The 25,328-nt window shown below is 61.4% G+C and overlaps 1 protein-coding gene across 2 annotated transcripts in view; it reads left to right on the forward strand.

The window, feature by feature from the left end:
• The window catches only part of CARD11 (caspase recruitment domain family member 11), a 106,135-nt gene extending 81,155 nt beyond the window's left edge, over window positions 1-24,980 (forward strand). The window contains exons 6-25 of one of the 2 annotated variants that reach the window (XM_057695658.1): window positions 1,630-1,809; window positions 2,734-2,886; window positions 3,345-3,470; window positions 4,062-4,259; window positions 6,115-6,291; window positions 7,520-7,574; window positions 9,281-9,363; window positions 10,424-10,524; window positions 11,508-11,560; window positions 13,560-13,692; window positions 14,199-14,400; window positions 14,801-14,927; window positions 16,959-17,199; window positions 17,740-17,836; window positions 18,212-18,307; window positions 19,660-19,795; window positions 20,503-20,682; window positions 21,025-21,149; window positions 22,485-22,600; window positions 24,475-24,980. In XM_057695658.1, the coding sequence (XP_057551641.1) occupies window positions 1,630-1,809; window positions 2,734-2,886; window positions 3,345-3,470; window positions 4,062-4,259; window positions 6,115-6,291; window positions 7,520-7,574; window positions 9,281-9,363; window positions 10,424-10,524; window positions 11,508-11,560; window positions 13,560-13,692; window positions 14,199-14,400; window positions 14,801-14,927; window positions 16,959-17,199; window positions 17,740-17,836; window positions 18,212-18,307; window positions 19,660-19,795; window positions 20,503-20,682; window positions 21,025-21,149; window positions 22,485-22,600; window positions 24,475-24,679 (2,784 nt within the window). In that variant the 3' untranslated portion in view covers window positions 24,680-24,980. The remainder of the gene's footprint in view (window positions 1-1,629; window positions 1,810-2,733; window positions 2,887-3,344; window positions 3,471-4,061; window positions 4,260-6,114; window positions 6,292-7,519; window positions 7,575-9,280; window positions 9,364-10,423; window positions 10,525-11,507; window positions 11,561-13,559; window positions 13,693-14,198; window positions 14,401-14,800; window positions 14,928-16,958; window positions 17,200-17,739; window positions 17,837-18,211; window positions 18,308-19,659; window positions 19,796-20,502; window positions 20,683-21,024; window positions 21,150-22,484; window positions 22,601-24,474) is intronic. The other variant, XM_057695659.1, reaches the window with a different exon arrangement.
• The last annotated feature ends 348 nt before the right edge of the window (window positions 24,981-25,328 follow it).

The raw sequence follows: 25,328 nt of genomic DNA on the forward strand, positions 1-25,328 counted from the left end.
GAGTATTTATTAAGCACCCGCCATGTGGAAGGCACGGTGCTAAGCACGTGGGGGACACAGGGATAGATAACCCGGTTTCTTCTCAGGTCACTTACAGTTTAGTTGAAGCAGACAGATCAGGAAACGGCACTGGAATGCAGGTGCATTGAGCCAGTGGCGCAGCAGGAAAGAGCACGCGCTTTTAGATCCTTTGGATTGTGAGTTCAGATCTGACTTCTGGCTTCCAGCTTTACCGCTTGGTTGTTTCTTGGCCTCAGTTTCCTCATTTGTAAATGCCAATTACGTGAAAATGAAAATAATACCTACATCCTAAGATTGCTGGAATACTGAAATATGGCTTTGGCAAGATGGCTGACCTAGTAAGCACCCACTTTGTGTCCGCTTGGATGGGACCAGGGATCTGGACCCAGAACAGGGCGCTTGGGTTCATTTTCTAAGATGCAGAGGAGGATTTTTTTTTTTTTTTTTTTTTTGCATGACTGGAAGCCAGGGTTTCTGTGCTGTTTTATCCACGATTTGAGGGTGCTAACCTGTGTCAGAGATTTAAAACTTTCTCTCCTAGAATTTTCACCTGTTTTGTGTTTCTCTGACCACATGGTAATAGTGAGAAAGCATACCTAGAACCTGAAAGAATGTCTGGCCAGCTGAGTCGAGGCCATTTCTCAGGCCCAGGCTGCCTCCCTCCTTTCCTTTTTCTTCCTTCCCTCAGGCCACAGGGGTCCAGCCTTGTTAAAACCACCGCCCTCTACCTGCCAGATTTCTTGAAATATTCCCCCTATAAGCCTAGAATTGAAAAAGGACACTCACCCCTTTGGTGTCCTCTTCCTTGCAGCCCTTGAAGACAGCCTTTTCACTTTGGGTGTCTGGCCAAGGCCGATCCGTTCGGGGACGCACACACACCTCGTCACAGAGGTTTACAAAGTCTTCTGGCCCCAGTCCCTGACAGTCACCTCTTGAGGGTGACGCTCAGCACGTCCCCGGTTGCCCCGTTTCCAGGGTAGTAACTGCTCCCCCAGGAACCCCTTTCCTTGCACTGAGTCCAGTGGGTCCTTTAGGCCTGAGATGCTGTCCATGGCAGCAGTGCCACTTGCTCAGATAGAATCGTGTGAAACCCAGGAGGCCAAAACACGTGCACGCAGATCTATTCTGGGGGGTGAAGTCAGGAGGGGGCCCAGATCTCCCCTCATCCCCCAGCCTTTTGCTCCCTTCAGTAACACTAGGGTTCTTTGGGGAATCTTAACTTCTGAGGATCGGAGTTTGAAACCCATCATAAAAGACCTTTAAAATGGATAACATACTTCGAGGAAGCACCAGGTTGGGTACCTTTTATGCTAACCTGTAATCTGTTCCACCCCACAAACATTGCCTGAGGGAGTTTTCTAGGGCACATGACTGCTTTGGAACTATTGTAAACTAAGGGATCAGGACCGCTTCCTCAACAAGGAGAGGTGGTCTGTTTCACTGGAATAGGTGTCTTTGACCCCTTGTTCGTCACCAGCTGGAGGAAGGAGAGAGGGGGGCAGAGCAGAGGCCCTCATGCTGGAAGTCCAGTGGGACCCGGAGGCACTGCCTCTTCTGAGTGCTCCCCGCCCGCTGCGTTCTCCCCTCGGCACCCTGGGGGTGTCTCAGATTGACCAGCTGAAGCATCGGTTGAACAAGATGGAGGAGGAATGCAAGCTGGAGAGGAATCAGTCGCTGAAACTGAAGAACGACATCGAGAACCGGCCCAAGAGGGAGCAGGTCCTGCAGCTGGAGCGGGAGAACGAGGTGCTGAAAACCAAAATCCAGGAGCTGCAGTCCGTCATCCAGGTGAGGGCCAGGGCGGCGGCGGCGGCGGGCAGGCGGGCGAGGGTCGGGGTGCACACGCCTGCCTGGGTGTGAGTCTCAGAGCCACCAGCCGCTGACCGCGGGGCCGCAGGGGATTCCCGTCCTCGGGCACCTGCCTTCCTCCTCCGTGAACGGCGTGCCCACACCCCCACCTCTCAGAGACACGACCGTATGTCAGATGGTACTTACGACGTGTTCCCTTGGTTGAATCACTCTGAAAATCACCACTCACACGAGATCCGTGCCCCGAGTGCTGTGAGAAAAGCACATCCGGGAAACCTTCTTGCCTTAAAGATTCCAAGAAGCTCAGTTCTCAGCTCTGTATTTGTTAAAACTTCGGGAGCCTCCCCACCTTTGCCGGCACAGAGCCACCTATGGGAATGGAGGAATACCATCCCAAAGTAGGTCTGCAGGGAAGGGAAATGGGCACCAGCCCCTTCCTCCAGAACGATTCCCCGCCCGGGCCTGGCCGCCCTGCGGGTAAGGCTCTGGCTCAGAGCAGAGGATGCGTCCCGGTTTCATGGGAGCAGGTTAATTGGTATTTCAGGGGAGGCATCTGGAAGGCAGATCAGCCCTCCCTGTTGTGACCTGTGCAGTGTTTGGAGGAGCCGCAACTGCTCCTCTCGGCTCTGATGAGATCTGGGGCAGGACAACAGGCATCGAGAGGTTTCTGAGCAGAAGTGGGTTTTATGCTTTTTTCCAGGTGATAAAATTCATAAATAATAAGCTGCTTAAGGACCCCAAGAGACAGCAACTCTTGCCTCTGCTTCCGTGGCACAAAACCTTCTGCTCACTCCATGTCTGTCGCTGGCGCTTTTGTCCACCGCCTTCCCAGGCCACCTTGCTCCCCGCCCCGCCCCCCAGCGCCGCTAAGCGTTCCCCTCCCCCCCTCCCCCACCCGCCCAGGCCGGGAAGCGCAGCCTGCCAGACTCGGACAAGGCCATCTTGGACATCCTGGAGCATGACCGCAAGGAGGCCCTGGAGGACCGACAGGAGCTCGTCAACAAGATCTACAACCTGCAGGAGGAGGTCCGCCAGGCGGAGGAGCTGAGGGACAAGGTGGGACCCCACGGGCAGTCGGCGCAGCTCGCCGCTGGCCGGCGCCCTCGGGCTGGGAGCCCCTGTGCAACTGGGTGTGTTGGTGGGACCTCCAGACCCCGCTCTCCCAGGGGCCAGGTCTGAGCCCTGGTACAGGTTCCCTGTGTGCAGCACCTCGCGGTTACCTGTGAGTCACTGCGTCAGCACGGCCCGTCTTCCCCCAGCTGAAAGCCACAGGAGGGCACGCGCGGCGTCCGCCCTGTCCCCTGCTCATTCCCTGGCACGTAGCAGGTCCGCAGCAAACCTCAGTTGATGGACTGGCCTTTTACCATGGTCCCTTCTAGTCAGAGCTGACTCTCAGGAGGTCGGGCGCCGTGGGGAGGGGCAGGCTGACTCTGGGAAGACGCGGTAGAAACCGGCTGTCGGCCCTGACGTGCTGACCGCTTGATGCGTGCGTTGATTTCTCCCTGTGCTCGCAGTACCTGGAGGAGAAGGAGGACCTGGAGCTGAAGTGCTCGACGCTGGGGAAGGACTGCGAGATGTACAAGCACCGCATGAACACCGTCATGCTGCAGCTGGAGGAGGTGGAGCGGGAGCGGGACCAGGTACCCGCCTTCCCCGGGGCGGCGGCGCTGCGGGACCGTGGGCTCCACGCCAGGGGGTCCAGCAGAACGTTTTATCCGGTGTAATGTCGTCAACTCTGCAGAAATCACTCAGGAGTCCATCTTTCCTGCTTCCATTCCAAAAATGAATTCTATCACAGGCATTTGAATGGCGGGAGGGCCTGAGCTGGACTCCAGTGGCCTGGGCGCTAGAGTAAGACGGTCAGGTCCAGGCCCTGTCACTCTTCAGACATGAGACTGCAGACAGGCTGCCACTCCCAGGAAGCCTCAGTGCCCTCGTCTGTGAAATGGGAATAATAATAACAGCACCACTTGGTAGGGTAGAGGGTGGGCTCTGAGAGGTGCTGCATCAGACCTCCTAGCGCAGCACCTGGCGCACAGCCAGGGCTGGACAGACAGGGCCTGTGACACGTGTTGAGGACGGTCGTGATGGAAACGCCCACGTGTCAAGGTCCGGGAAAGGGCCGGAGGCGGTGTGGCTGAGACGTGGGCTGGGGAGTGGGCGCCCGGATCTGAGTGGGTGTGTCGGGGCGAAGAAGCCAGACGCCTTGTCCTCCTCCTCCTCCCGGGCAGGCCTTCCATTCCCGGGACGAAGCGCAGACCCAGTACTCCCAGTGCCTAATCGAAAAGGACAAGTACAGGAAGCAAATCCGCGAGCTGGAGGAGAAGAACGACGAGATGAGGATCGAGATGGTCCGGCGGGAAGCCTGCATCGTGAACCTGGAGAGCAAGCTCCGGCGCCTCTCCAAGGACAGCGGCAGCCTCGAGCAGGTGGGGCCGGCCGGGCACGTGCGCTCCCACGCGGACGCACACCCTTCCCTCCCGTGCCCTGGACCGTGGTGTGTCTGGGTCGCGATGAGTAGATGCCGCTCGTTTTGAAGCTAGAAGAGGCAGGACAAAACCCTGGCCCGGCCGCCTGCTGGCCGTGTGATCTCGGGCAAGTCACTTCCGCATTAGAACCGCAGCTTCCTCTCAGGTGACCCCTCTTGGCCATTAGCCTCCCACTGGGTTTCCTTAAACCCGTCTGGACGCTCATTGGGTTTAAGATGCCTTGCTCCCATTGAAGTCACTAGGGCCTAGAAGGAAACTGTCATTTATCTGTATACGGAGTTCAAGTACACGTTACAGCTGGGCCCCAGGTGCTCGAAAGTGACTGATGCCTATCGAGGCAGAGGATGTCATCACCCTCGTCGCTGTGGGTCTGGGTGCCGTCATACATGTGCAGGGACTATGCTAGTGCCTTCCGTGTGTTACCTCATTTAACCCACAGGACGGCCCTGCCAGGAGGGTAAGATCACTGTCTTCCTTTGCCGAGGGTAGAATCCGGACGCAAGCAGCTGAGTGGCTTGCCTGAGGGCATCACGAGTCAGTGACCTGGAGAAACCAGGATAAGACCCCACCCACCCACCCCTCACCCAGAGGACTCAGCTCGAGTGCTGGAGGCAAATCCAGGAACAGATACTGCGATGCAAATGTTGTAAATTACCAGTGGAAGGGGTGCTGTGGGCACCCAGGGGAGGAGGCCCCCGTTCTCTCAGGGTTCCAAGAAAGAGCCCCTCCGGGAGAAGCGAGCCTTGGGACCTCCACTTGGGATGCTGTCCCCGGACGTCACCCGGCCAAGCGCTGACTCCCTTCTGCGGCTGGCTGCAGTGTCACTTCCTCAGCTAGGCCTTCGCTGGCCCCGTAGTGCAAACCAGGACCCCCTGTGCTAAGCTCTCAACTTTCGAGCGTTTCCCTCAGTTTGTGATTATGCAGAAGCCCCGCGTAGGCCCCTCCGTCCGTCCAGCGTGTAGCAGGATGACGGGCACAGGGTGGCCCCTCGGGGAGCGTCTGCTGAATTTACGAGTGAGAGCTGTGATGGCGCCCAGCTAGGTGAGGAAAGGCGGGGCCGTGTCCCAGGCCGCTGCGACACCACGAGCAAAGGCCTCGAGGTGTGACACCCACGGCGCGCCGCTGGCAGTTCTGTCATCTGTGGAGTGGGAGGTGGGGACAGGCAGGAGGTGGGCTGGAGGGGCAGCAGGAGGGAGCAGGGCGGGCCCGTTGGCTGAGGGGTTTGGTTGTGGGTCAGTCTCGGACCATGGAGGATTTTGTGCAGGGAAGGGAGGCTTAAAAACATGGGGTTTGGAGGCAGGGCAGCATGAGGGCGTGACGTGGCTTTGGGGGGATCCACTGGAAGTGATGTAATACCCTCAGCGTCAGGTCCTGGAAGTGGATCCCTTAGGACAGTACCCGGCACTGTTTTCATCGTTACTCAGTCATTCAGCGGTATGTTTGACGTCTGCAGCTTAGGCACGGGGCTAGAAACGGGGGGTCTGAGGGTGGCGTGTCGGGTGGGAGACCGGGACCAGCTGGGAGGCAATCCCTCTCCTAGTGGAGAGAAAAGAGGGCCTGTGCCCGGGCCCTAGCAGGAGGGAGGTGGGGACGGGGGGCTTGTGAGGAGGACAGTGGAGCCAGGGTGATAGGTCTTGGCATCGGGGTGGACACGGGGGTCAGGAAAGAGGAGGGGCCGTCTTGAGCTTCAAGCTCGGGCGCCCGAGGGAGGGACGGCACCCATCGCAGAGCCGTTTCCGCGCACGGCCGTGGCTTCTCGTGCTCTGTCGCGGACGCGGCCTCTCCTTGTGTCCAGAGTCTGCCCAGGAACCTGCCGGTGACCATCATCTCTCAGAACTTCGGGGACACCAGCCCCAGGACCAACGGTCAGGAGGCCGACGACTCCTCCACCTCAGAGGACTCGCCGGAGGACAGCCGCTACTTCCTGCCCTGCCACCCGCCCAAGCGCAGGATGAACCTGAAGGGCATCCAGGTGCTTGCACGCAGACCGGGAGGCGCCAGGGCCCTTGTCAGGCCATCGAGGCGGGGCGGGGGAGCTGGGGGGCCCCTGCAGGTGGGCGAGGACGCAGCAAGGCCTCACGTAGCTCTGGGGCGGGTCTCGGACCCCAGGTGCTACTCGACCACCGTCAGCCCTGTGAACGGACATCTTGCCAGCTAGTGCTGGTTACTTGTTTTTAGCAGTTCTCTTATCTCTCATGTGGGTAGTAGAAGTTAAGAAGGAGAGAAAGAGAGAGAGGAGGAAATAAGCATTGTCTCCAAATTCATCTTACTCAACAAATAGGTTTTGAGTGTCTGTCACGTGTTTTGTTTTGTTTTGTTTTTTAATTTATTAATGTATTGGCCGCATTGGGTCTCCATTGCTGCGTGTGGGCTTTTCTCCAGTTGCTGCTGGTGGGGGCTACTCCTCGTGGTGCGCGGGCTCCTCACTGCAGAGCACGGGCTCTAGGTGCGCAGGCTTCAGTCGTTGTGGCGCACGGGCTTCGTTGCTCCGCGGCATGTGGGATCTTCCCAGACCAGGGCTCGAACCCGTGTCCCCTGCCTTGGCAGGCGGATTCTTAAGCATTGTGCCACCAGGGAAGTCCTGACTGTCGCGTGTTTGTTGCCGTTCGTGGCTTGTGACAGGAGCTGGGGTTACATGCTCATCCTGTCTGCTTTGCTCTGTATCCAGTGCAGTCCTTCAGCCGAGGAATGAATGAATGTAGTGAATGAACAAATGAGACGGTCTCACTCGAGGGGCCTGGCAGTGCCTCTGCTCTCCCTGCCCTCGCGCACAGGGAGCAGGAAGGCCTAGGGCAGCACCCCGGAGGCCAGCCCGGAGCGCCCAGCACCTAATGGCTAGCGTGGCCAGGGCAGCTGCCCAAAGTTTCATCCTTTCCTGCAGATTGCCCCGTGCCGTGTACCCGGTTCTGCTCAGCTTCACAGTGCCACCCATCCCGCCTCCACTCTCGGCTCTCGTACCATCCGAGCCTTGCAGCACCGCCTCCCGTGGGGTGCGCGTGTCTGTGGCAGCCGCTGCCTGTGCTGGGCTGGGGGGCCGCGGCCACGGAGTCGGGTGTCCTGCGCCCTCCGTGGTTCTGGCAGACACGTGACGAGGGGCAGCGGGCTCGCCTCCATCTGTTTCTTTCCGTGGCGCCTGTGACGTGTGTCTTGGGCCTGTTTGATCTGTGTCCTCCGTCTTCTCTCTGCCCCTCCCCCTCCAGCAGCTGCAGAGAGCCAAGTCTCCCATCAGCCTGAAGCGAACAGCAGATTTTCAAGGTTAGTGAGACGCCCAGATCCCTCTCCTGTCTGTCACTCTGACTCTCGGTCCATCTGTTTCTTCCGTCGTAGGCACCAGTCCCGCGTGGTTAACCTGGGAAGGGTCTCAGGGGCCCTGGGGCCCCGGGGCAGCGGGGTGTCCAGACAGTAATTACTGCTCGCTGTCACCAGAGAGTGCAGGAGCCCTGAGCACGGAAACACCGCATCTGAGGTCCCCTCCCCGTGGGTCCGTCCAGAGCTCTGGGTACTTGGCCTCCCTCGCAGACTTCTGGCCAGGCAGCCCCCGGCATGGGAGGCCACCAGTTCCCCGTAAGCCCCGGTGCTCCGAGACACGCTGTCCTCAGAATTCCTCTCACTCGTCCTCAGTGCGACTCTGGAGTGGCAGTTGGTTAGCAAGGGTTCGCCTGGGTGAACCAAGCACCTGCTGTGTGCCGGGCGCCAGCAGGTGCACACGGACGCTTCTAGAGCCCAGCTACTCAGGCAGGGCCCTCGGTGAGGAGGTGGGATGTGGCTCTGGGCACCCAGGAGAGTGGTTGGAGGAGAGTGGGAGACGTGTTTGTCAAGAAGGGGATGTGTAGACGGGGCCTGGGAAAGGCAGAATGGAGGCCGCTGGGCACGGCCTCCAGAAGGACCTCCCCGGGGTGGAGGCCCAGAAGGACCTCCCTGGGGGGGAGCAGGAAGCAGAGACACGTGCAGCCTGGAAAGCGCATGATACAGAGAGCTGTGCTGCTTCCTGGGGTCAGAGCTGGCCCGTGCCAGAAACAAGCCTGCAGAGGTTGATGGCCAGGCCCGAGTTCACAGATGCCATCCCTGCCAGGAGAGCTGGGGAGCCAGGAGTCCGGATCTGAGCTGGGCCTGTTGAGGGAACCAGGGGAAGGGGAGCCCTGAGCTGAGGGCCCTGCCACTTCCCTGGTGGCTACACCAGGTGTTTTGGGGACCTTGTACAGAAGGGAGGTGCAAAGGGCCTGGGGCCTGCAGGAAGTATAGAGGGTCTTTGTGTCAAGGAGAGGGAAAGGGGTGCAGCAGAGAGAGAGCCTTGCCTGCTGCCTGGAATGGGGCGCTGGGCCAGGGAAGGAACTATGACTCGTCCCCTCGAGGCCACCACAGTCCCTGGTGCGTGTGTGTGGCTGGCTGTGCACATACACACAGATGCACACAGTAGGGCGTGGGGCCGTGGGTGGGGAAGCTGACCGCTCCCCGCAGCAAGACAAAGGCCGAGAGGAGGGTGCAGAAGCTCCTAGGCGGCCTCGAAGGAGCACAGGGGCTCCGGGGGCTCCACCGGAGGCAACACACCCCACCCCCGTCGCCCCAGTCCCCAGTCGGCCTGTTTAGTGAGGACAGTGGGGTCCTTTCTGGTGTTGGGGTGGCCGGGCAGGGACCTTCCTGCCTCGGTTCCCGCTGTCCCACACGGAGTGCCATCCGGGGACGCCCACCTCGGTCCTCGCGACAGGGCATCGTCCAGCCTTGACAAGGTCGCCCTGGCCCTAGCTAGCGGGTGGGACGTGGTGGTGAAAAGACCAGGCTCTTCCTCAAGGAGAGGGGAGAGGAGGCCGCCTCCCACCCTCCCTAGGAGGACCCCTCCGCCCAAGACAGGACAGCCCCCAGGGGCACAGCACGCCAGGGGCCCTCACTGACCTCTCCCTCCCCTTTCTGCTCCCACTGCCACCCCTTCTCTCTGCACCCACTGCCCGTTTCACTGAGGACAGGGAGGGGACACGAAGACGATGTCATGGACGCCAGCCCCAGCTCCTGCAGGTCCCTGCCCGTCACCAACTCCTTCTCCAAGATGGTGAGCAGGGCCCCACCCCTGCTCCCCCTTCCAGCTCAGGGCGTGGCCCAGACCCTCCTCCCTGGCTGCATCCACCCCGCAGGCCCGGCCCTGCTTGCTTTCCTCTCCCGGGGCTGCAGCCCAGGCCCTCCTTGTTTATTTAAAGACATTCCCGGCCTCACGATGTATTTACACCTTCTTGCCACCTCCTTTCCCAATGTAACACTTGGTGGGAGGAGGAGATGGGCCTCCGCGGGGCTGCAGCGAGTTGCACAGGCGGCTGGTAGTCCTGCCTCTGCTCCTCAGCCCCTGGCGACGCCGGCAGCCAGAGAGGGGTGGCGGGCGGGGCCCGGAGAGCTGGAGCCGCGCGGCAGAGCAAGGCCTGCCCGGCAGCCCCCAGGCCTCCCTGCAGCCCACCTGGGCAGAGGCGGACAGGGTCCCCCCCACCACTGTGGTGTCACTACTCCCAGCCAGGAAGCGGGAGGCGTGAGATTAGAAATTCTAACCCCGAGGGGAAGCCCTGGGAAGCGTGTCAGCTCAGCTTCCAAAATCAGGCCCAGAGGGAGGCAGAGATTTGATAACGCATGATTCCTGTCTGAGCGCAGCTCTGGGAGGTGAAATCCCAGGCTCCTGTTTAAGGCAGCGCTTGCCAGGAGGCAGCGGGCCTCCTCTCAGAGGGCCACCCTCCAGCAGCTGAGCCGTCTGTGTGGGCCTCCACCAGGCCCGAAGGTCTTCCTCTCGTCCGGAGCAGGTGCCCAAGGCCAGGCAGCCCTGGGCACAGAGAGCTCAGCCTGTGCCGGGCACAGACAAGGCACCGCCTCCCTTTCTTGCTCCCGGGCCGAGCAGACGTACAAGCAGACGTGCGCCAGGCTCGGTGGCTGCGGCCGCCCCGGGCTGAGCACAAGCCTTCTTGGGCCAAGGCCGCCCCTGAGCACCAGCTCGCAGGCCCACGCGGCCTGTGCAGCAGGCGGCACTGCACCTGAGTTAAGTTTAGCCCCTGTGTATATAACATTTGTGCCCGCGGAGGCGCAGCGTGCAAATATCGAGCTCCCGTGACACATCTGTGTGTGTGTGTCTGAAGCAGCCCCATCGAAGCCGTTCTAGCATCATGTCAATCACGGCCGAGCCCCCAGGAAACGACTCCATCGTCAGACGCTATAAGGAAGACGCGCCTCATCGGAGGTGGGTGACAGGTGGGGGGAGGAGGTGGGGCATTTTCCGGGTGCCTGCTGTGCCCTCGACACCTCCTAGCTCGGCAGTCCTTGAGGGAAGCTTGAGATGTAGGCAGGGCGGTGCTCATTTTGCAGGTGAGGAGGCTGAGGCCCAGAGACGGGACGTGGCTTTCCCAGGGTCACCCGGCAAGCTAGCAAAGGATGAAAACTACATCACTGTGCCCCCTGCTACCCAGAAATCAGGTTTTTCCATCCCATGGTTCCAGAGCTTGGCTTTTTCTACCAAAGAGTGAGGGACCTGTGAATGGTACCCCCTGTTCCTACTCCCTCTCCCCTTTCTTCACCCCTCAGAAACCAGCGGTGTCCCCAGTGTAGACACCTGGGCATCCAGGTGTTTCCAGTCAGTGGCTGTTTAACATTTCACACTCAGATCCAGGGGCCGGTGGTGGGTCCTGGCAGGGCCAGAGCAGGGGGTGGCCGGCGGGGCTGGGCCTCCATCTTGGGTCCTGCCGACCGCCTGGCTTGGGCCTCGTCACTCCGTCACAAGAACCACAGGGGAGCGACTGAGACCCCCGGGAACACCCAGCTCACTCCCGTCCCGTCCTGTCTGAGGGGGCTCAGCTGCTTGGGCCCAGCGCACAGCGCGGCCCGGCCGAGTATAAACGCGTCTGAGGAGGGGAGTGAGTGGGGAGTCGCAGGTGGGGCTGCCGGGCGCGCTGCTCACCGGCTCTTCACGTGCGTCTGCACACTGGTCTAACGTGGCCTCTGCGGGTTCTGGGGCCACCCTGCCCTCCCAGCAGAGCACCCAGCCTCGTGCAGCCCCCCCTTGGAGCGTAGCCCTGCACCCACCTGCCGGCCTTCCTCTCCTGCCCATCCTGCTTTCTGAGAACCAACGTCTCTCGGACAGCTGGAACATTCCAGAAGCTTCCCTCTCCCCTGACCACGTGCGCACACCATCAGGAGAGCTCTCCTGTCTCCCCTTGTGTCTTGCAGCACCGTCGAAGAAGATAATGACAGCGGTGGCTTCGACGCCTTAGACCTCGATGGTAGGTACCCAGCAGACCGGAACGGCGTTACAGGTGTGGCAGCCACGTCGGCCACATCCTGATCCTGCGGCAGGGCCTGCCTGGGCCGAAGCCTCGCACACAGTAGGTCCTCAGGAGACGTGTGCAGAGCGGATGCCAAGAGGGCTGTCTGTGTTCAGAGCAGGCAGGCCTGAGCCAGGAAGCACCCGAGGAGCCCGTCCTTTGTTCTGCAGACAGTAGGAGGCACCCGGTGCTGAGCGTGGGATCCATCAGGTCTGGGTTTGTAGGAAACCACAGCTCTCCTGTCGCTAGCCGAGCACCGTGATCCCGTCACAGGGACTCAGCAGCCGTGTGCGGAAATGCTGTCGTTGTCCTCATTTTGCAGATGAAGAAACAGAGCCTCAGGGAGATTGAGGAGCAGTGTGGTGGACGGTGGGCTGGAAGCAGGAGGGTTTCATAAGAATCTAGGTTAATCAAACAGTTAACCAACCTCCGCGAGACGAGAGGCAGGCGTGGGGCAGGGGCCCTGGGATGACGATGTGGTGGCGGATCAGGCTGCTTTGCATCCCCTGAAACTGGAGGTGTGGGGCAGGCAAGCGCTGGACGGGCGGGGGGTGGCGGCGGGGGTGGCCCTGAAGCAGCCGCACGGGCGGAGTCCGTGTGGCGGAGGGCATGTTCGCCTGCCCAGCACATGCCCTGCAGAGCCGGGAGCGAGGGCTGTGTCTCCAGGGAGGCGGCACGCGCACAGCACCCGCCCGTACCCCGTGCAGCCGCGAGGCCCCGAGCCTGGTCAGGCCCTGTTACAGGTGCACGGGTCACAGCAGCACGTGTCCCTGAATTCTTGCCAGGGCGGAGACGGTGGTGGTCTAGCGGAGGACCCGTGGGGAGACCGATGCAGATTTGCAGACCTGAGCTTTTTTTTTTTTTTTTTTTCTTTCAATATTTATTTTGACTGGGCCTAGTGTTAGTTGCGGCATGTGGGATCTTTTAGTTGTGGTATGTGGACTTTTAGTGGCAGCACATGGGATCTAGCTCCCGGACCAGGGATCGGACCTGGTCCAGGAGTGTGGAGTCTTACCCACTGGACCACCAGGGAAGTGCCCAGACCTGAGCTTCTGACTGGATGGGCAGGAGAGAGAGGAGCAGGAAGCGTTCCGGCCTCGCGGTGGAGGGTTCGGCGCCTTGGGATGGTGGCAGCATCCCTCGGGCCCCTGTGTTGCTGGCAGTGTGGCAACTGGCTGAGAGTCCCCCGGGTATGGCCTGCCAGCCCCCTCAGTTCCGGGGCTCCCCCCAGCCTCCCTCCACCGCTCACCGGCTCAGGCAGCCAACAGATGAAATGAAAGATTAGTGGCTCTCCTTAATTGGAGACCATCAGAAGCTATCAAGTGTTAAAGAGAGGTCAGCACCTAATCGAGGCTGGGTAATGGGAAGAACTCAAGGAGTTTGGAAAGGGGAGAGCTGCGAAGAGAATCCTGGGCAGTAGTCCAAAGCATTTTGCGGTGTCGGGACAAATTCCTTCTGCAGAGAAGCCTTCGTTATCAGCCCCAAGCACGATGGGCGGCCCTCCCATCCCAGCGGCAGCTGTGCGGGGGCGGGCGTATTCCCCAGGGGCTCGGGGGCCGGCTGAGTTGGGAGGAGAGGGGGCTTCCGTACTGGGTCCAGACACTGCTCTTCCGTTCCTGGCCCCATAGAGGCCGGTGGATGGTGGTAAAAATGAAAATGTGGACCCCGACTCAAAAGCAGAACAAGCTCCTGCTGATGGAGACCCCTTTCCAGGTTCCCCTCCTGGAGGCAGGGGGATGGCTCTGCCAGGACTGGAGCCTCTACCCCCCAGGGCCTCGGGGACCAGCTGTCTAAGGCCGCTCCCTCGTCCGGGGGTAGAATGTCCCGGGTGGCAGGCAGGCAGGAGCAGGGGCTGGAGGGCCCGGCCTGACCCGTCAGCCGTCCCAGCAGCTCCAGGGGCCGCCCTCCCTGCTCCATCGGCCGCTCGGGGCTCTGAAGGGCCTTTGCTCCTCTGCAGATGACAGCCACGAGCGGTACTCCTTTGGACCTCCCTCCATCCACTCCTCCTCCTCCTCCCACCAGTCTGAGGGCCTGGACGCCTATGACCTGGAGCAGGTCAACCTCATGTTCAGGAAGTTCTCTCTAGAAAGGTACCGAAGTCACGGGAAAGGGGAGGTTGGGGAGGGGGGCAGGGAGGAGGTGGAGGTTGGTCACCCTTCGATCCCCTGCACAGGGGTTGTCCACATCACCCGTATTCCAGAATCAGAGGCTGGGAATCGTAGCGTCCCAGAGTCGGAAATCACTTCCCCTGGCCGTCACCAGGCCCAGAGAGGAAGGGGCTTGCCTGGGGCCACACAGCCCGGTAGAGTCAAGGAGCAGGACCCGGACGTCTGACCGGCCCCGGGCCCCGCCGGTGTGTCGCCAGAGCCCCGTGGGCTGTGCCTATGCGGCCACGCGGTGCGCGAGGAGGGGCTGGTGGCCCTCACAGGCGACGCCGGCAGCTGGGGCGTGCCTGGCCTCAGCCTCACGGCAGCGGCCTCCCGGGGCCCCTGCTGCTAGGACTCCCCAGGGGGCCGCAGGCCGGGCCCCGCTCTCGGGGTACCTGGCCGGGGGTCCCACAGCAGCCGCCTAACCCCCGTCTCGTCTCCCGACCCAGACCCTTCCGGCCGTCGGTCACGTCCGTGGGCCACGTGCGGGGCCCCGGGCTCTCGGTGCAGCACGCCACGCTCAGCGGCGACAGCCTCATCTCCCAGCTCAGCCTGCTTGGGGGCAACGCCAGCGGAAGCTTCATCCACTCGGTCAAGGCGGGCTCCCTGGCCGAGAAGGCCGGCCTCCGCGAGGGCCACCAGCTGCTGCTGGTGAGGGGCAGGGGGCTGGGGCCTGGGGGAGGCGGCAGCTCCGCTGCCTCCGCTGCTGCCAGTGCGGGGACCCCCGCCCCCGAGCCCGTCAAGCTGCGGGTTCCTGGCCAGGACGAGGGGGCTGTGAGGGCGCGGGCCTGTCACATCCTCGCTGGAAGCCGCGCGCCGGGCCCTTCTCTCCGTGACTCTTGGCTCACGTCCCTGGAGCCTGTGCACGCACGCACGTGCACACACGTGCTCTGGCTGGCGGATGGGAGGCACGTGACCCCCATTTGAGGGGGATGCTTTCTGAGCTGGTCTGTGTTGGGGAGGGGGCTTTTATTCCCTGGCGGGGCGGTCTCCCGTAGCTCTGCGCGCCTCACCAGGGAGCCCGAGCAGGACGTGTGTCTTTGGTATCTAGCTAGAGGGCTGCATCAAAGGCGAGAAGCAGAGCGTCCCCTTGGACACGTGCACGAAGGAGGAGGCGCACTGGACCATCCAGAGGTGCAGCGGCCCCGTCACCCTGCACTACAAGGTCAACCAGGAGGGTGAGGACCCGGGCGGGGTGGGGCCTGGCATGGGCGCCGTCCCCTTGCTCATCTGCCCGACGGGGGGATGATGGGGGACGGAGGGGCAGCTGTGGGCAGCAGGCAGGGAAGGGCAGACACAGGGACACGTGTCCCGCTCACGGGAGAGACAGCACGTCCAGCCGCGCGCGGACTGCGAGCCGATGGCCGCGTCGCTGCCTGGTTGGCTGTCCCCTCTCCCTGCCGGGCTGAGGTCTGCGTCCTCTCTCGGGCTTCCTGGCCGTGAGGTAGGCCGTGAGTCTGAGGGGGCCGCTCCGGCGGCAGCAGGCCCCCTGAGCCACACGGTGGCCGGGCCGTGTGCCCAGGCCTCACCCCCTTCTCGCCGGGCCCCCGGCAGCTTTCTCACAGTGTCTCCTCGGCCAGGACTCCCGGGCAGTGTCCTCCATCTCCCGAACGCTGAGTTCCCGTTCTCACCTTTGGTTTTTTTCCGTGTGATTATTTCTGCAGCTGGATCTTATGTTTAACCACCAGGGCTCATGAATGTTTCAGCAGAGCATAAATAGCCGCACTCTAGCCGTTCCCACGGCCGCGTGCGCGCTCCTTCCCGGCAGCGCCCGCTGGGCGCGGGAGATAATAGGGATGCCCTGTCCCCAGACACAGGCCCGGCCTCCTCCCTCGCGGGCGGGCTCCTCCCCGCTGCCAGGCCTGGCGCCCCAGCCCAGCAGTAAGTCTCCGGGCACTGCCCTGCCCGCCAGCCCCGGGGCCGTGGGACGCAGCGTGAGCTGCACCACCTGGTTTGGTGCATCTGGAGTTCAGTGATAGCAGGGTTCCCTGTGGCAGGATCCTGTTTGCAGGGCCTTTCCTCCCAGGTGGTGGAGAGCTCACACAGTGCGCGGTGTTCACTCCACCCAGGTGGGTGGGACGGGCCCAACCCGGAATCCCGGTCTCTGCATGAAGGGTGGTCAGACAGGCCTGCTGGCTCAGGTCTCCCAGGCATGTGAGGTGTGGGCATTTGAGGAGCTGTTTCTGGGCCTGGCTGTCAGGACTGCTTTAGTTTCCGCTGTGCTGTGGCTTCCTGCGCATGGGGCTGGTTTCGGGGTTTATATCATGGATTTATGCCCCGGACATTCACTGAACGTTTACTGCGTTTAGTGTATTCGTGGTTTTATGCCCTGCTTCCTTCCAAAGGCATTCATAACGTTTTACACTACAGGGCGATGGTGTTAACTAAGGTTAAAACGTGCCGTGGTCCTGGCACTTTGGAAAACACTACTAAAGCTAAATGTATACACGACAGGTGAGCTGGTAATTCTACTTCTGTGACGACATGCAGGAGACATGAGTACATGCGATACATCCACAAACGTATTTTTGTAAGAGTGTTCATAGCAGAGTGATCCGAAATAGCCCCAAAAACTGGAGACCGCACAGACGTGCACACCAGGGAAGGATAAATCAGCCCCACAGGGAGGGCTCTACAGGGATGAAGAAGCACACACGATGCTACGTGGCTGCGTCCTGGGTGACTCTCCCAGGTGTGACGTTGCACCGTGAGTGCCGGGCACGGAAGAGCACCTGCCACCTGCTTCCTCTCCCACGGAGTGAGGCGCAGCTCGCCTGTGCCGCTGGCAGGCAGCATAGCGGCCGCCCTGCAGGGTTCTGACCGAGGGCGTGAGAGGGTTCTGAGTGGTGGTTACCTAGGGGTCCACGTGTGAAAATCCGTCACACTGACTACTTAAGGATGATGGGGTTTCCTGCATATAAGGTACACATCAATTAAAGAAAAAAATGATAAAACACAAGCGCTGTATGTTGGTGGGGAGGGACGTGGAGATTGTAGCGGAGATCCTAGATTGGTTGCAACTTGGCACAAAGTTTCACCCGGAGCGTCTTGGCAGCCAAGACAGAGAGAAACCCATCAGTGACTCAGCTGGTCACCCCTCGGGGAGGACAGATGTTTCCCCAACCACGAACCCGAAGAGGCATCGTCTGGGGGGACCCCAGCAGCGGGAGGCCCTTTGCCGATGGCTTCTGCCTCCTCTCCTTCGGCAGGGTACCGGAAGCTGCTGAAGGACATGGAGGAGGGCCTGATCACATCGGGGGACTCCTTCTACATCCGGCTCAACCTGAACATCTCCAGCCAGCTGGACGCCTGCTCCATGTCCCTGAAGTGCGACGACGTCGTGCATGTGCGCGACACCATGTACCAGGACAAGCACGAGTGGCTGTGTGCACGGGTTGACCCCTTCACGGACCACGACCTGGACATGGGCACCATCCCCAGCTACAGCCGGTGAGGCTGGAACCGGCGGAGCCGCGGGGCCGTGCAGCTCAGCGGAGGGGCTCGGGGGGAGGCCTTTGCCTGCCGACCCGTGCCCCGCACCCCCATTCCCTCCTGCTCGTCAGAGCCCTCCCCGTCTCCAGGGTTGTAGCTCTCCTAATTCCATTGCTTCACAGCATCTGTAATCACATAGCAGTAGCCGCCAAGGACTGAGCCTCAGCCCCGCCCTGGTTAGACGCCTCAGGCATCTGTAAAGCATCCACAGGCTCTAGCTGCGAGGCCAGCATCAGAGGACCCGATTTACAGATGAGGAAACCGAGGCTCAGGGACGTTAAGCGACTTCGCCCCAGCACCACAATGAGTCAGTGCTGGAGGCAGGATTCAAGCCCAGATGCTCAGGGCCCAGTCCTCCCTGGGGTAGCCCTAGGGCTCAGAGCGCAGACCCTACACAGGGCCCCCTGCCCAGGCCAGCCTCCCGCCGGCGTCCCCAGGCCCGGCCCTGGGGGTCTGCTCTGGTCCCTGAGGCTCTGCCCTCCCCTCCCACCTCCCCAGAGCCCAGCAGCTCCTCCTGGTCAAGCTGCAGCGCCTGATGCACCGGGGCAGCCGGGAGGAGGCAGACTCGGCCCACCACACCCTGAGGGCCCTCCGGGTAGGTTGCCCAGTGCCCCGCCAGCTTCACACCACCTCCCCTGGGGCCCTTTTTGGAGGGGATTCCAAGTGGGAGCTGTCGGTCTCATTGGGACGATGCATCACGGGGGACTGGGTTCCTCAGGGAAGGGCCGCCCCCTCCAGAAGGAGCCCCACCTCTCTGCCCAGCTGTGGTGCGCCCTGCCCTCTGCAGGCTCTGGTCTCTGTTGGAACAAGTCCCGGGGACCCCTCACCCTCTGAGCTTGCTCCCCTGTGGGGAGCACTTGGTCCACGACGGGCGTTTTCCCATCAACACAGAGCGGGGCTGGGGGCCAGCTCCTGTTCTCAGTGGCATGAATATGCCAGCGGGTCTGACTGGCTGATAAACTGATTTCAGAACACCCTGCAACCCGAAGAACCGCTTCCTACCACGGACCCCCGGGTCAGTCCCCGCCTCTCGCGAGCAAGTTTCCTTTTCGGCCAGCTGCTTCAGGTAAAGCTCTCAGAGCGCCTGCTGCCTGTCAGCCACATTTTGCTGCAGCCCTGACCTCTCTACCGAGAAGAGGAGGCAGTATCAGAGCAGCCATGCGCTGTGTCTGTCTGCCACTTGCAACTTTTCACAGCACCTCATATTTCCTGTCCCATTGTATCCTCACAGTGACGGGTGGGTAGACAGTCTCTGTGCCTGTTGGAAGCAAACCTTGCTTTCATAAAAGGTTTGAGCAAACTTAGGGCTAAAAGAAACTTAAACATCTTAGCTGTTCAGACATTAATAGAAAAATTAGGAGAGGAAAACAAACGTTCCAGGGGTCAGTTTAATCCCTCAGATTGAGCATTCATTTTATTCCTGAGCATCCCAGCAGCCAAGGAGAAAAGGGAAACGAGCAGGTTCTTTATGTCTTCTCTGACTCTGAAATGTTTTAGCTCTTTGGGACCAGAAAGAATTTTTCCCTTGTACTTGATTCTAAAAGGAATTTTTTTTTTTTTCTGACATGGATCATTGTACAAGGAACATTGAACAGCCTAGTGGGTGATGTATTCAAAAGTGATTTCACACAAACACAGGAGCATTTTGTGCAGACCTTTTTCTCTATCCCTGTTGACAAAAGCTGAGAACACGGTTAAGATGTAGCCCCGCAACGGTGTTCCTGTGTTGGCGCTGTGCTAATCAGGCCCCAGAGGAGCGCGTGTGTCCCTCCACTGCTCCTTCCAAATGTTGGAACTTAGGAGACCCAGAGAAATGGTTAATGGTGTGACCCTAAAACCCAGGTAGAGGTGAACAGGTAGCGGAAAGATACTTACAGAGGTGGAGGGGAGCCCTGGTGAAGTCGGAGGCCCTCCGGAAGGCAGGACCACGTGAGAACACACTTCATTGTGCCCACACATCATGCACGAGTCCAATCCCTTTCTGCCCTCCAGGACTCAACTCCGAATCGTAGAAGGGCACAGGCGCTCCCCCGGGAGACTCGGGGATGCCGAGGCAGGGGGTGACGTCCCCTGCACCCGCCCACCTAGTGGGCCATCTGTGGGTGGTCCTGCCAGTGGAGGCTCTCAGCCAGGGGTCTTCTGCAGCTGGAGCGCTCCAGGCCCCACAGTGCCCCAGGTTCCCCCAGATGTGGGTGGGATTGCGGGGGGCTCCACTGAGGGCCTGCTTGGGACCAGCTGCCCGCAGGTCGTGCCCAGCGGGGAGGAGAGCACAGGCGTTTATTTGCTTACCTGCCACCAATGGCATCCCAGACAGCTGAAAAACTTGCAGCACCTGCTAGGAGTCCCCTGACTTCAGGGGGGTAGGGACGGCGCCAGCCCCCGGGCAGGCTGTCTCCACCCGCTGCCCTCTGCCCGCAGTTCGTCAGCAGGTCCGAGAACAAGTACAAGCGGATGAACAGCCACGAGCGGGTGCGCATCGTCTCCGGGAGCCCGCGGGGCAGCCTGGCCCGGTCCTCGCTGGACGCCTCGAAGCTCCTGACCGAGAAGCAGGAAGGTGTGGTGCGGGCATGCAGGCGGCCTCGGGGGTCTGGGCGGGCCGCATGGGTCCCACGGGTGGGACTGCGACGTCGGCCCCCTCCCTGGGGGGGTGCCACCCTGAGAGGAGCCGCCTGGCCCTGGGTGGAAGGACCGACCGCCTTGCGGGCGCGTCCTGCCGAGCTCCCCGACCGACGCCCGCTGTCGTTGGTTTGAGCCCAGGCTCCCGGGTTCATCGGAGCTGTTTGCCGTGCGGCTTTACTCGTTGATCCTCTCCGGCCATTTATCACGAGGCCGGCGAGGGGCGCCCGGCGCGCCGTGTCCTGCAGGGCCCTGGGCTGCTGGCAAGCCAGCCCTCCCCGCCCGCCTCCCAGGCCCGGGGCGCCTCTCCCTGCAGAGCTCAGCAGCTGGAGTGTGTCACGCACTCCTTGTCTGCCTCCCGCCACCGCCACACCTCCTGACCTGGGAGCAGGGCCATCTGCCCGGTTCAGCCCTGTCACCCCAGCTCCCAAACCAGCGCGGCCCACAGGTCGCCCGTGAATGTCTCTGGATGCTGGAAGGGCGTCCCAGGCTGTGGGCACGCGGCGCTCTGTGCAGTCGTTTTTAAGAACTAGCCCCCGGTGTCCCACCCCCACTCCCAAATGGTTTTCAGGGCTCCATGGGGCCAAGAGCGCACCTGGGTGCCCCCGCCCCAGCCACAGCCAGCCCTTCCCTGTCCCCTCCCAGAGCTGGACCCCGAGAGCGAACTCGGCAAGAACCTCAGCCTGATCCCCTACAGCCTGGTGCGCGCCTTCTATTGCGAGCGCCGCCGGCCCGTCCTCTTCACGCCCACCATGCTGGCCAAGGCGCTGGTCCAGAAGCTGCTCAACTCCGGGGGCGCGATGGAGTTCACCATGTGCAAGCCAGGTGTGGGCGCCCCGCTGCGGGCTGCCCTCCTCCTTCCCCTCCCCCCCCCTCCCTGTCCTCTACCTGTTCCTCCTCTTCCTCATCTTCTTGTATTAAGGGCTCAGGAATGAATGGAAGGGTGTGGACAGCTGCCTGCCGTGGGGACTATAAAATGTGACCCTGACCTTGCCCTCAGTTGGGAAGCCTCGGGGTCTAGCGGAGGAGATGAGATCCACTGAAATGTGGCCAGGAAGGGATCAGACGTGCAGCTCTGTTGAGCCCAGGAAGCAGGGCAGGGCCCAGATGGGACAGTCGGCCCGTGACCACCCGTGCTGCCCTCAGGACTGACCTCTCTCCCCACAGATGTTGTCACGAGAGATGAGTTCCTCAGAAAGCAGAAGACAGACACCATCATCTGCTCCCGAGAGAAGAACCCCAACACCTTTGAATGCGTGGTTCCCGCCCACATCGAGGCTGTGGCGGCCAAGGTGAGGGGCTGGCGCTGCCCGACTGGCTTGAGAGCCGCCTGGGCCACCAAGGCGGTGGGATGCTCTCACTTCCCCGCGGGCGAACCTTCTTCCTCTCTCCCTGTGCCGTGCGCTTGCCTCCCCAAGCCCTGTTCCCCAGCTCTGACGGGCACTTGTATGTGGAACCTCCTTCTGTCTCTGACGGCTTCCTGGTGCTGGTCCTCTGGACCGTGGTGGTCAGGGACGCGTGTGCGCCTGGCTGTGACAACAGGGGCGAGAGATTGTGAGCGGGTGACAGGGACCGTGTTCGCCAGACGGGGGGCATGGACCACCCAGAGGTTCTTGGCAGTGACGCAGACAAGGCGTCTGCACACGGTTTGGAGTCTTCCAGAGCCAGGCTTCGTGACCCTGGCCGGCCCTGAGCGTGGAGTTCTTTCTCGCTCCGGGGCTGGGTGAAGGCTGCCCACAGGGTGATCACGGCCCGCGTCGGAGACGGTGACCTGGGGGGCGTCAGGAGCAGGCGTCCAGCCGACGGTCCCTCCCGCACCCTCCCGCATTGTCGGGGGATCAGAGCATGGGCAGAGCTGTCTGCCAGCCTTGCCCAGTTGCTGGGTATTAGGGTTGAGGGAATTCTGACAGCCAGAGTAGATGGGGAACGGATGAGCAGGGCTGGAGCTGAGGTGGTTGTCGCTGCGAAGGGGACGCTGTCTGAGAACCCGTGCTGTGAGAAGTCCAGTCGTGGCCTGACTGGAAGGGGCACGGGGCAGGGCCGGCCGTCTCTGCCGCTGGACCTGGAGCTGGTTCCCCAGCACGTTCGGTTTATGAAAATCCCCCGAGCTGCAGGCTGAGGAGCGTGTGACATGCTCTTCTCTGTCGTCAAGGTCTGTTTCAGTGCAGAGAATTTTTTTAAGTGACACCTTCAGCAAAACAGGGATTGTCCTTCCTCAGAAACGAGGCACTTGCGGGTCATGCTGTAGAACCGGGACCATCCAGCCGCTTCACCTTCCAAGTGCCTTCCACCCTGTCCTGGTATCGAGAGTCTCCACAGGCAAAATAGAGCAGAGGGGTTCTCCACGCCGACTTCGATGTTTATTAAGACAAATCCACGCCACCTGATTCACCCCGAGCTGGGGGCCAGGGCTCTGCCAGCACCCGTCCCTGCGCAGGGGGAACCAGGTGTCTGGAGATTGGGTTCTGCCAGGGTGGTTCTCTGATTCAGTTGGGGGCACTCAGGGCCCCCTTGCCCCCGGCTCTGTCCCGTGGAGCCTGACCCTGCACAGCAGGCCCACCCCAGGCACCCACACGGGCCGTAGGAGGCAGTGGGCCTTTGCTGACTGCCGGCCGCTGTGTCTGCAGAACAAGCACTGTCTGCTGGAGGCCGGGATCAGCTGCACCAGAGACCTGATCAAGTCCCGCATCTACCCCATTGTGCTCTTCATCCGGGTGTCGGAGAAGAACATCAAGAAGTTCAGGTAGGGCTCTGGGACCCCCCAGGGGCCCTAAAGTGCCCCCTCCCTTCCCCCCACCTCACCAAGCCTCTGGGGTTCCCACTAAGAACAGCTGGCTGTGTTGGGCCCACCCCACCCCCAGGCATCCCTTTAGTGAATCCTTATCGAGTGTCTGTCTCCAGTCCAGAGGGACATGGCCCTGACCTCCAGCAACAGGACAGTAACGCGTGTCCAGGAGGATGGGTGCCGGGAGGGGTGGGTGGGAGCCATGGGACCCAGGTGGTCCAGGAAGCCAACATTGGAGCAGACACACCACAGCGAGGTCAGGCCGGGCAGGTGCAGAGGGCACAGAGGGCACCCAGACCCCCAGGTGGGGACAGCCCAGAGGAGGCCAGCATGGCGGGCAGAGTGGCGAGAGGTGACTGTGGCCAAGGGGAGTCCAGACCACGCCGGGCCCTGTCGGCCTCAGAAAGATGTGACATCTGAGTGAGACAGGAGCTGGTTTTGAGGAGTGACGTCGTCTAACGAGGGATGTAAAGGCCCCGCTGGCTGCTGTGTCGAGACACAGACATCATGACAACCTGGGCCGGGGGTCATGATGCTGGGACCAGATCCTGCCTGGTGGGCAGTGAGGAAAGGTCCGGTCTGGTGGGCAGTGAGGAAAGGTCTGATCTGTGACCGTGTTCAGGGTCAAGCCTGTGCGGTTGTTGCAGGGTCAGCGGGGAGATTTGATGGGAGGAGGGAGTCAGGCGGGTGCGGGGGTGGGGACGGTGGGGCCTGCCCGTCACGGGCACCGTCTCTGATCCCCACCGCTCCTCGCACACAGCTGCAGCCGACACAGCGCGGTCAGGCCGCTCCATCCTCTGCCCAAGTATTTACCAGGCGCCTGTTAAGTGCCAGGCCCGGGGACCTGTAGGTGCGCGGACACGACCAGAGACCCCACCCACCTCACCACCTCCCACGTGTGAGGACGGCTGCTTGCTGTCCAAAAAGCAGAAACTCACACGAGTTGGCCTAGATGGGGAGAAATCGGAGCCCTTGCACACGGCCGGTTGGGAATGTAGAAGGGTGCAGCTGCTGTGGAAAACAGTACGGAGCTTCCTCCAAAATTAAACATAGACCTTCCACGTGATCCAGGAACCACGGTTCTGGGTCTGTACGCAAAAGAACTAAAGCAGGGTCTTCAGGAGATGTTTGCACATCCATCATTCACAGTAGCCGAAGGCGGAAGCAGCCCAGGTGTCCATTTAGAGATGAATGGGTAAACACGATGTGGTCCATCCACACAGTGGAACATGACTCAGCCTCAGAAAGGAAGGGAACTGACACCTGCTCCAGCGTGGCTGGACCTTGAGGACATGATGCTCGGTGAAATTAGCCAGACACAGAAGGACAGACCCTGTGTGATTCCACTTATACGAGGCCCCTGTGGGAGTCAGAGGCGGAGACAGAAAGTGGAAGGGTGGGTGCCGGGGGTTTGGTGGGGGGTTGCTTGACGGGTGGAGTCTCAGTTGTGCAAGATGAGGGAGCTCTGGAGACGGTGCGCGTCAGCGTGAGCAGCTCCCAGTGCTGGACTGTGCACTTAAAGACGGTCAAGGTGCGAAGGTTCATTTCACATGTACTTGACCACAATCAAAAAGTAAAATGACATTGTTGAAAAGTCCCTGCCTTTTAGGATTCCAGAAAGAACAGAATAAGAGGGCACAGCACTTAAGCTGCTAAGCAGTAGACACGAAGGAGAAGCAGAGCGGGGGAGGCAGCGTCCGCAGGGTGGCCAGCGGGTGGGCGCTGGCACGGTGGCCGGGCTCTCCCAGGGGTGGGCAGGTGGGGGTCCCACAGGGCGGGGTCCGCCCCGCCAAGCCTCGCCCCCGTGCGTCTCCCTCGCTCTCTGCCCGCAGGAAGATGCTGCCACGGCCCGAGACGGAGGAGGAGTTCCTGCGCCTGTGCCGGCTGAAGGAGAAGGAGCTGGAGGCCCTGCCCTGCCTGTACGGCACCGTGGAGGCCGACATGTGGGGCAGCGTGGAGGAGCTGCTGCGTGTCATCAAAGACAAGATCGGCGAGGAGCAGCGCAAGACCGTGTGGGTGGACGAGGACCAGCTGTGAGCCGCGGGCACCGCCGAGTCCCAGCGGGACTCGCGAGGGGTGTCCAGATCCCACGGGGCCACGCCAAGGGGCGAGGGGCGTCCCGCTGCCTAGACGGCCCAGGGGCTGCGTCCTCCCGGTGAGGAGGAGCCCCTCCCGGGAGCCTCGGGAGCTGATGCAGCTCCGGAGGGAGCAGGGAGCGGTCCACTCCCCCCAGGGCTGACTTGCTGAGTCGGCCAGCCCTGCCGGTGTGAGCAGGGAGACAGGACCCCACGAAGGACACAGAACCAGGTCAGAGGGCAGCGGCCCCTGGGAGCCAGAACAGCACTTGAATGTAACGCGTGGAACGGGTGTGCTGCCCGTAGGGCGGGGCCCTGAAAGCCAGGAGCCCCCCAGCCCTCAGGACAGAGGACGTGCACATCCCCAGGCAGAGGAAAGTGTGCCACGCTGTTGTTTTTGTTGCATTAAAATTTCTTCATTTCCTTGTTTTCAACCATTTGTTTAATAGTTTGCAGAGGTTTTCGGCTCTTGCAACCTTCCTAACCTGCAGCCCACCCCCAGTGAGCTCGTTTCAGGCCCCGTGTCATATGCAGGGTGAAGGTAGGGTGCCCGTGCATGCCAGTTCTCCCAGGACAGGCCTGATTTACACCTGGGTTTGGGGCTCATTGCT

The sequence above is a fragment of the Hippopotamus amphibius genome, chromosome 9 (genome assembly GCF_030028045.1).
Source record: "Hippopotamus amphibius kiboko isolate mHipAmp2 chromosome 9, mHipAmp2.hap2, whole genome shotgun sequence".
In the NCBI taxonomy this organism is placed as follows: Eukaryota; Metazoa; Chordata; class Mammalia; order Artiodactyla; family Hippopotamidae; genus Hippopotamus; species Hippopotamus amphibius.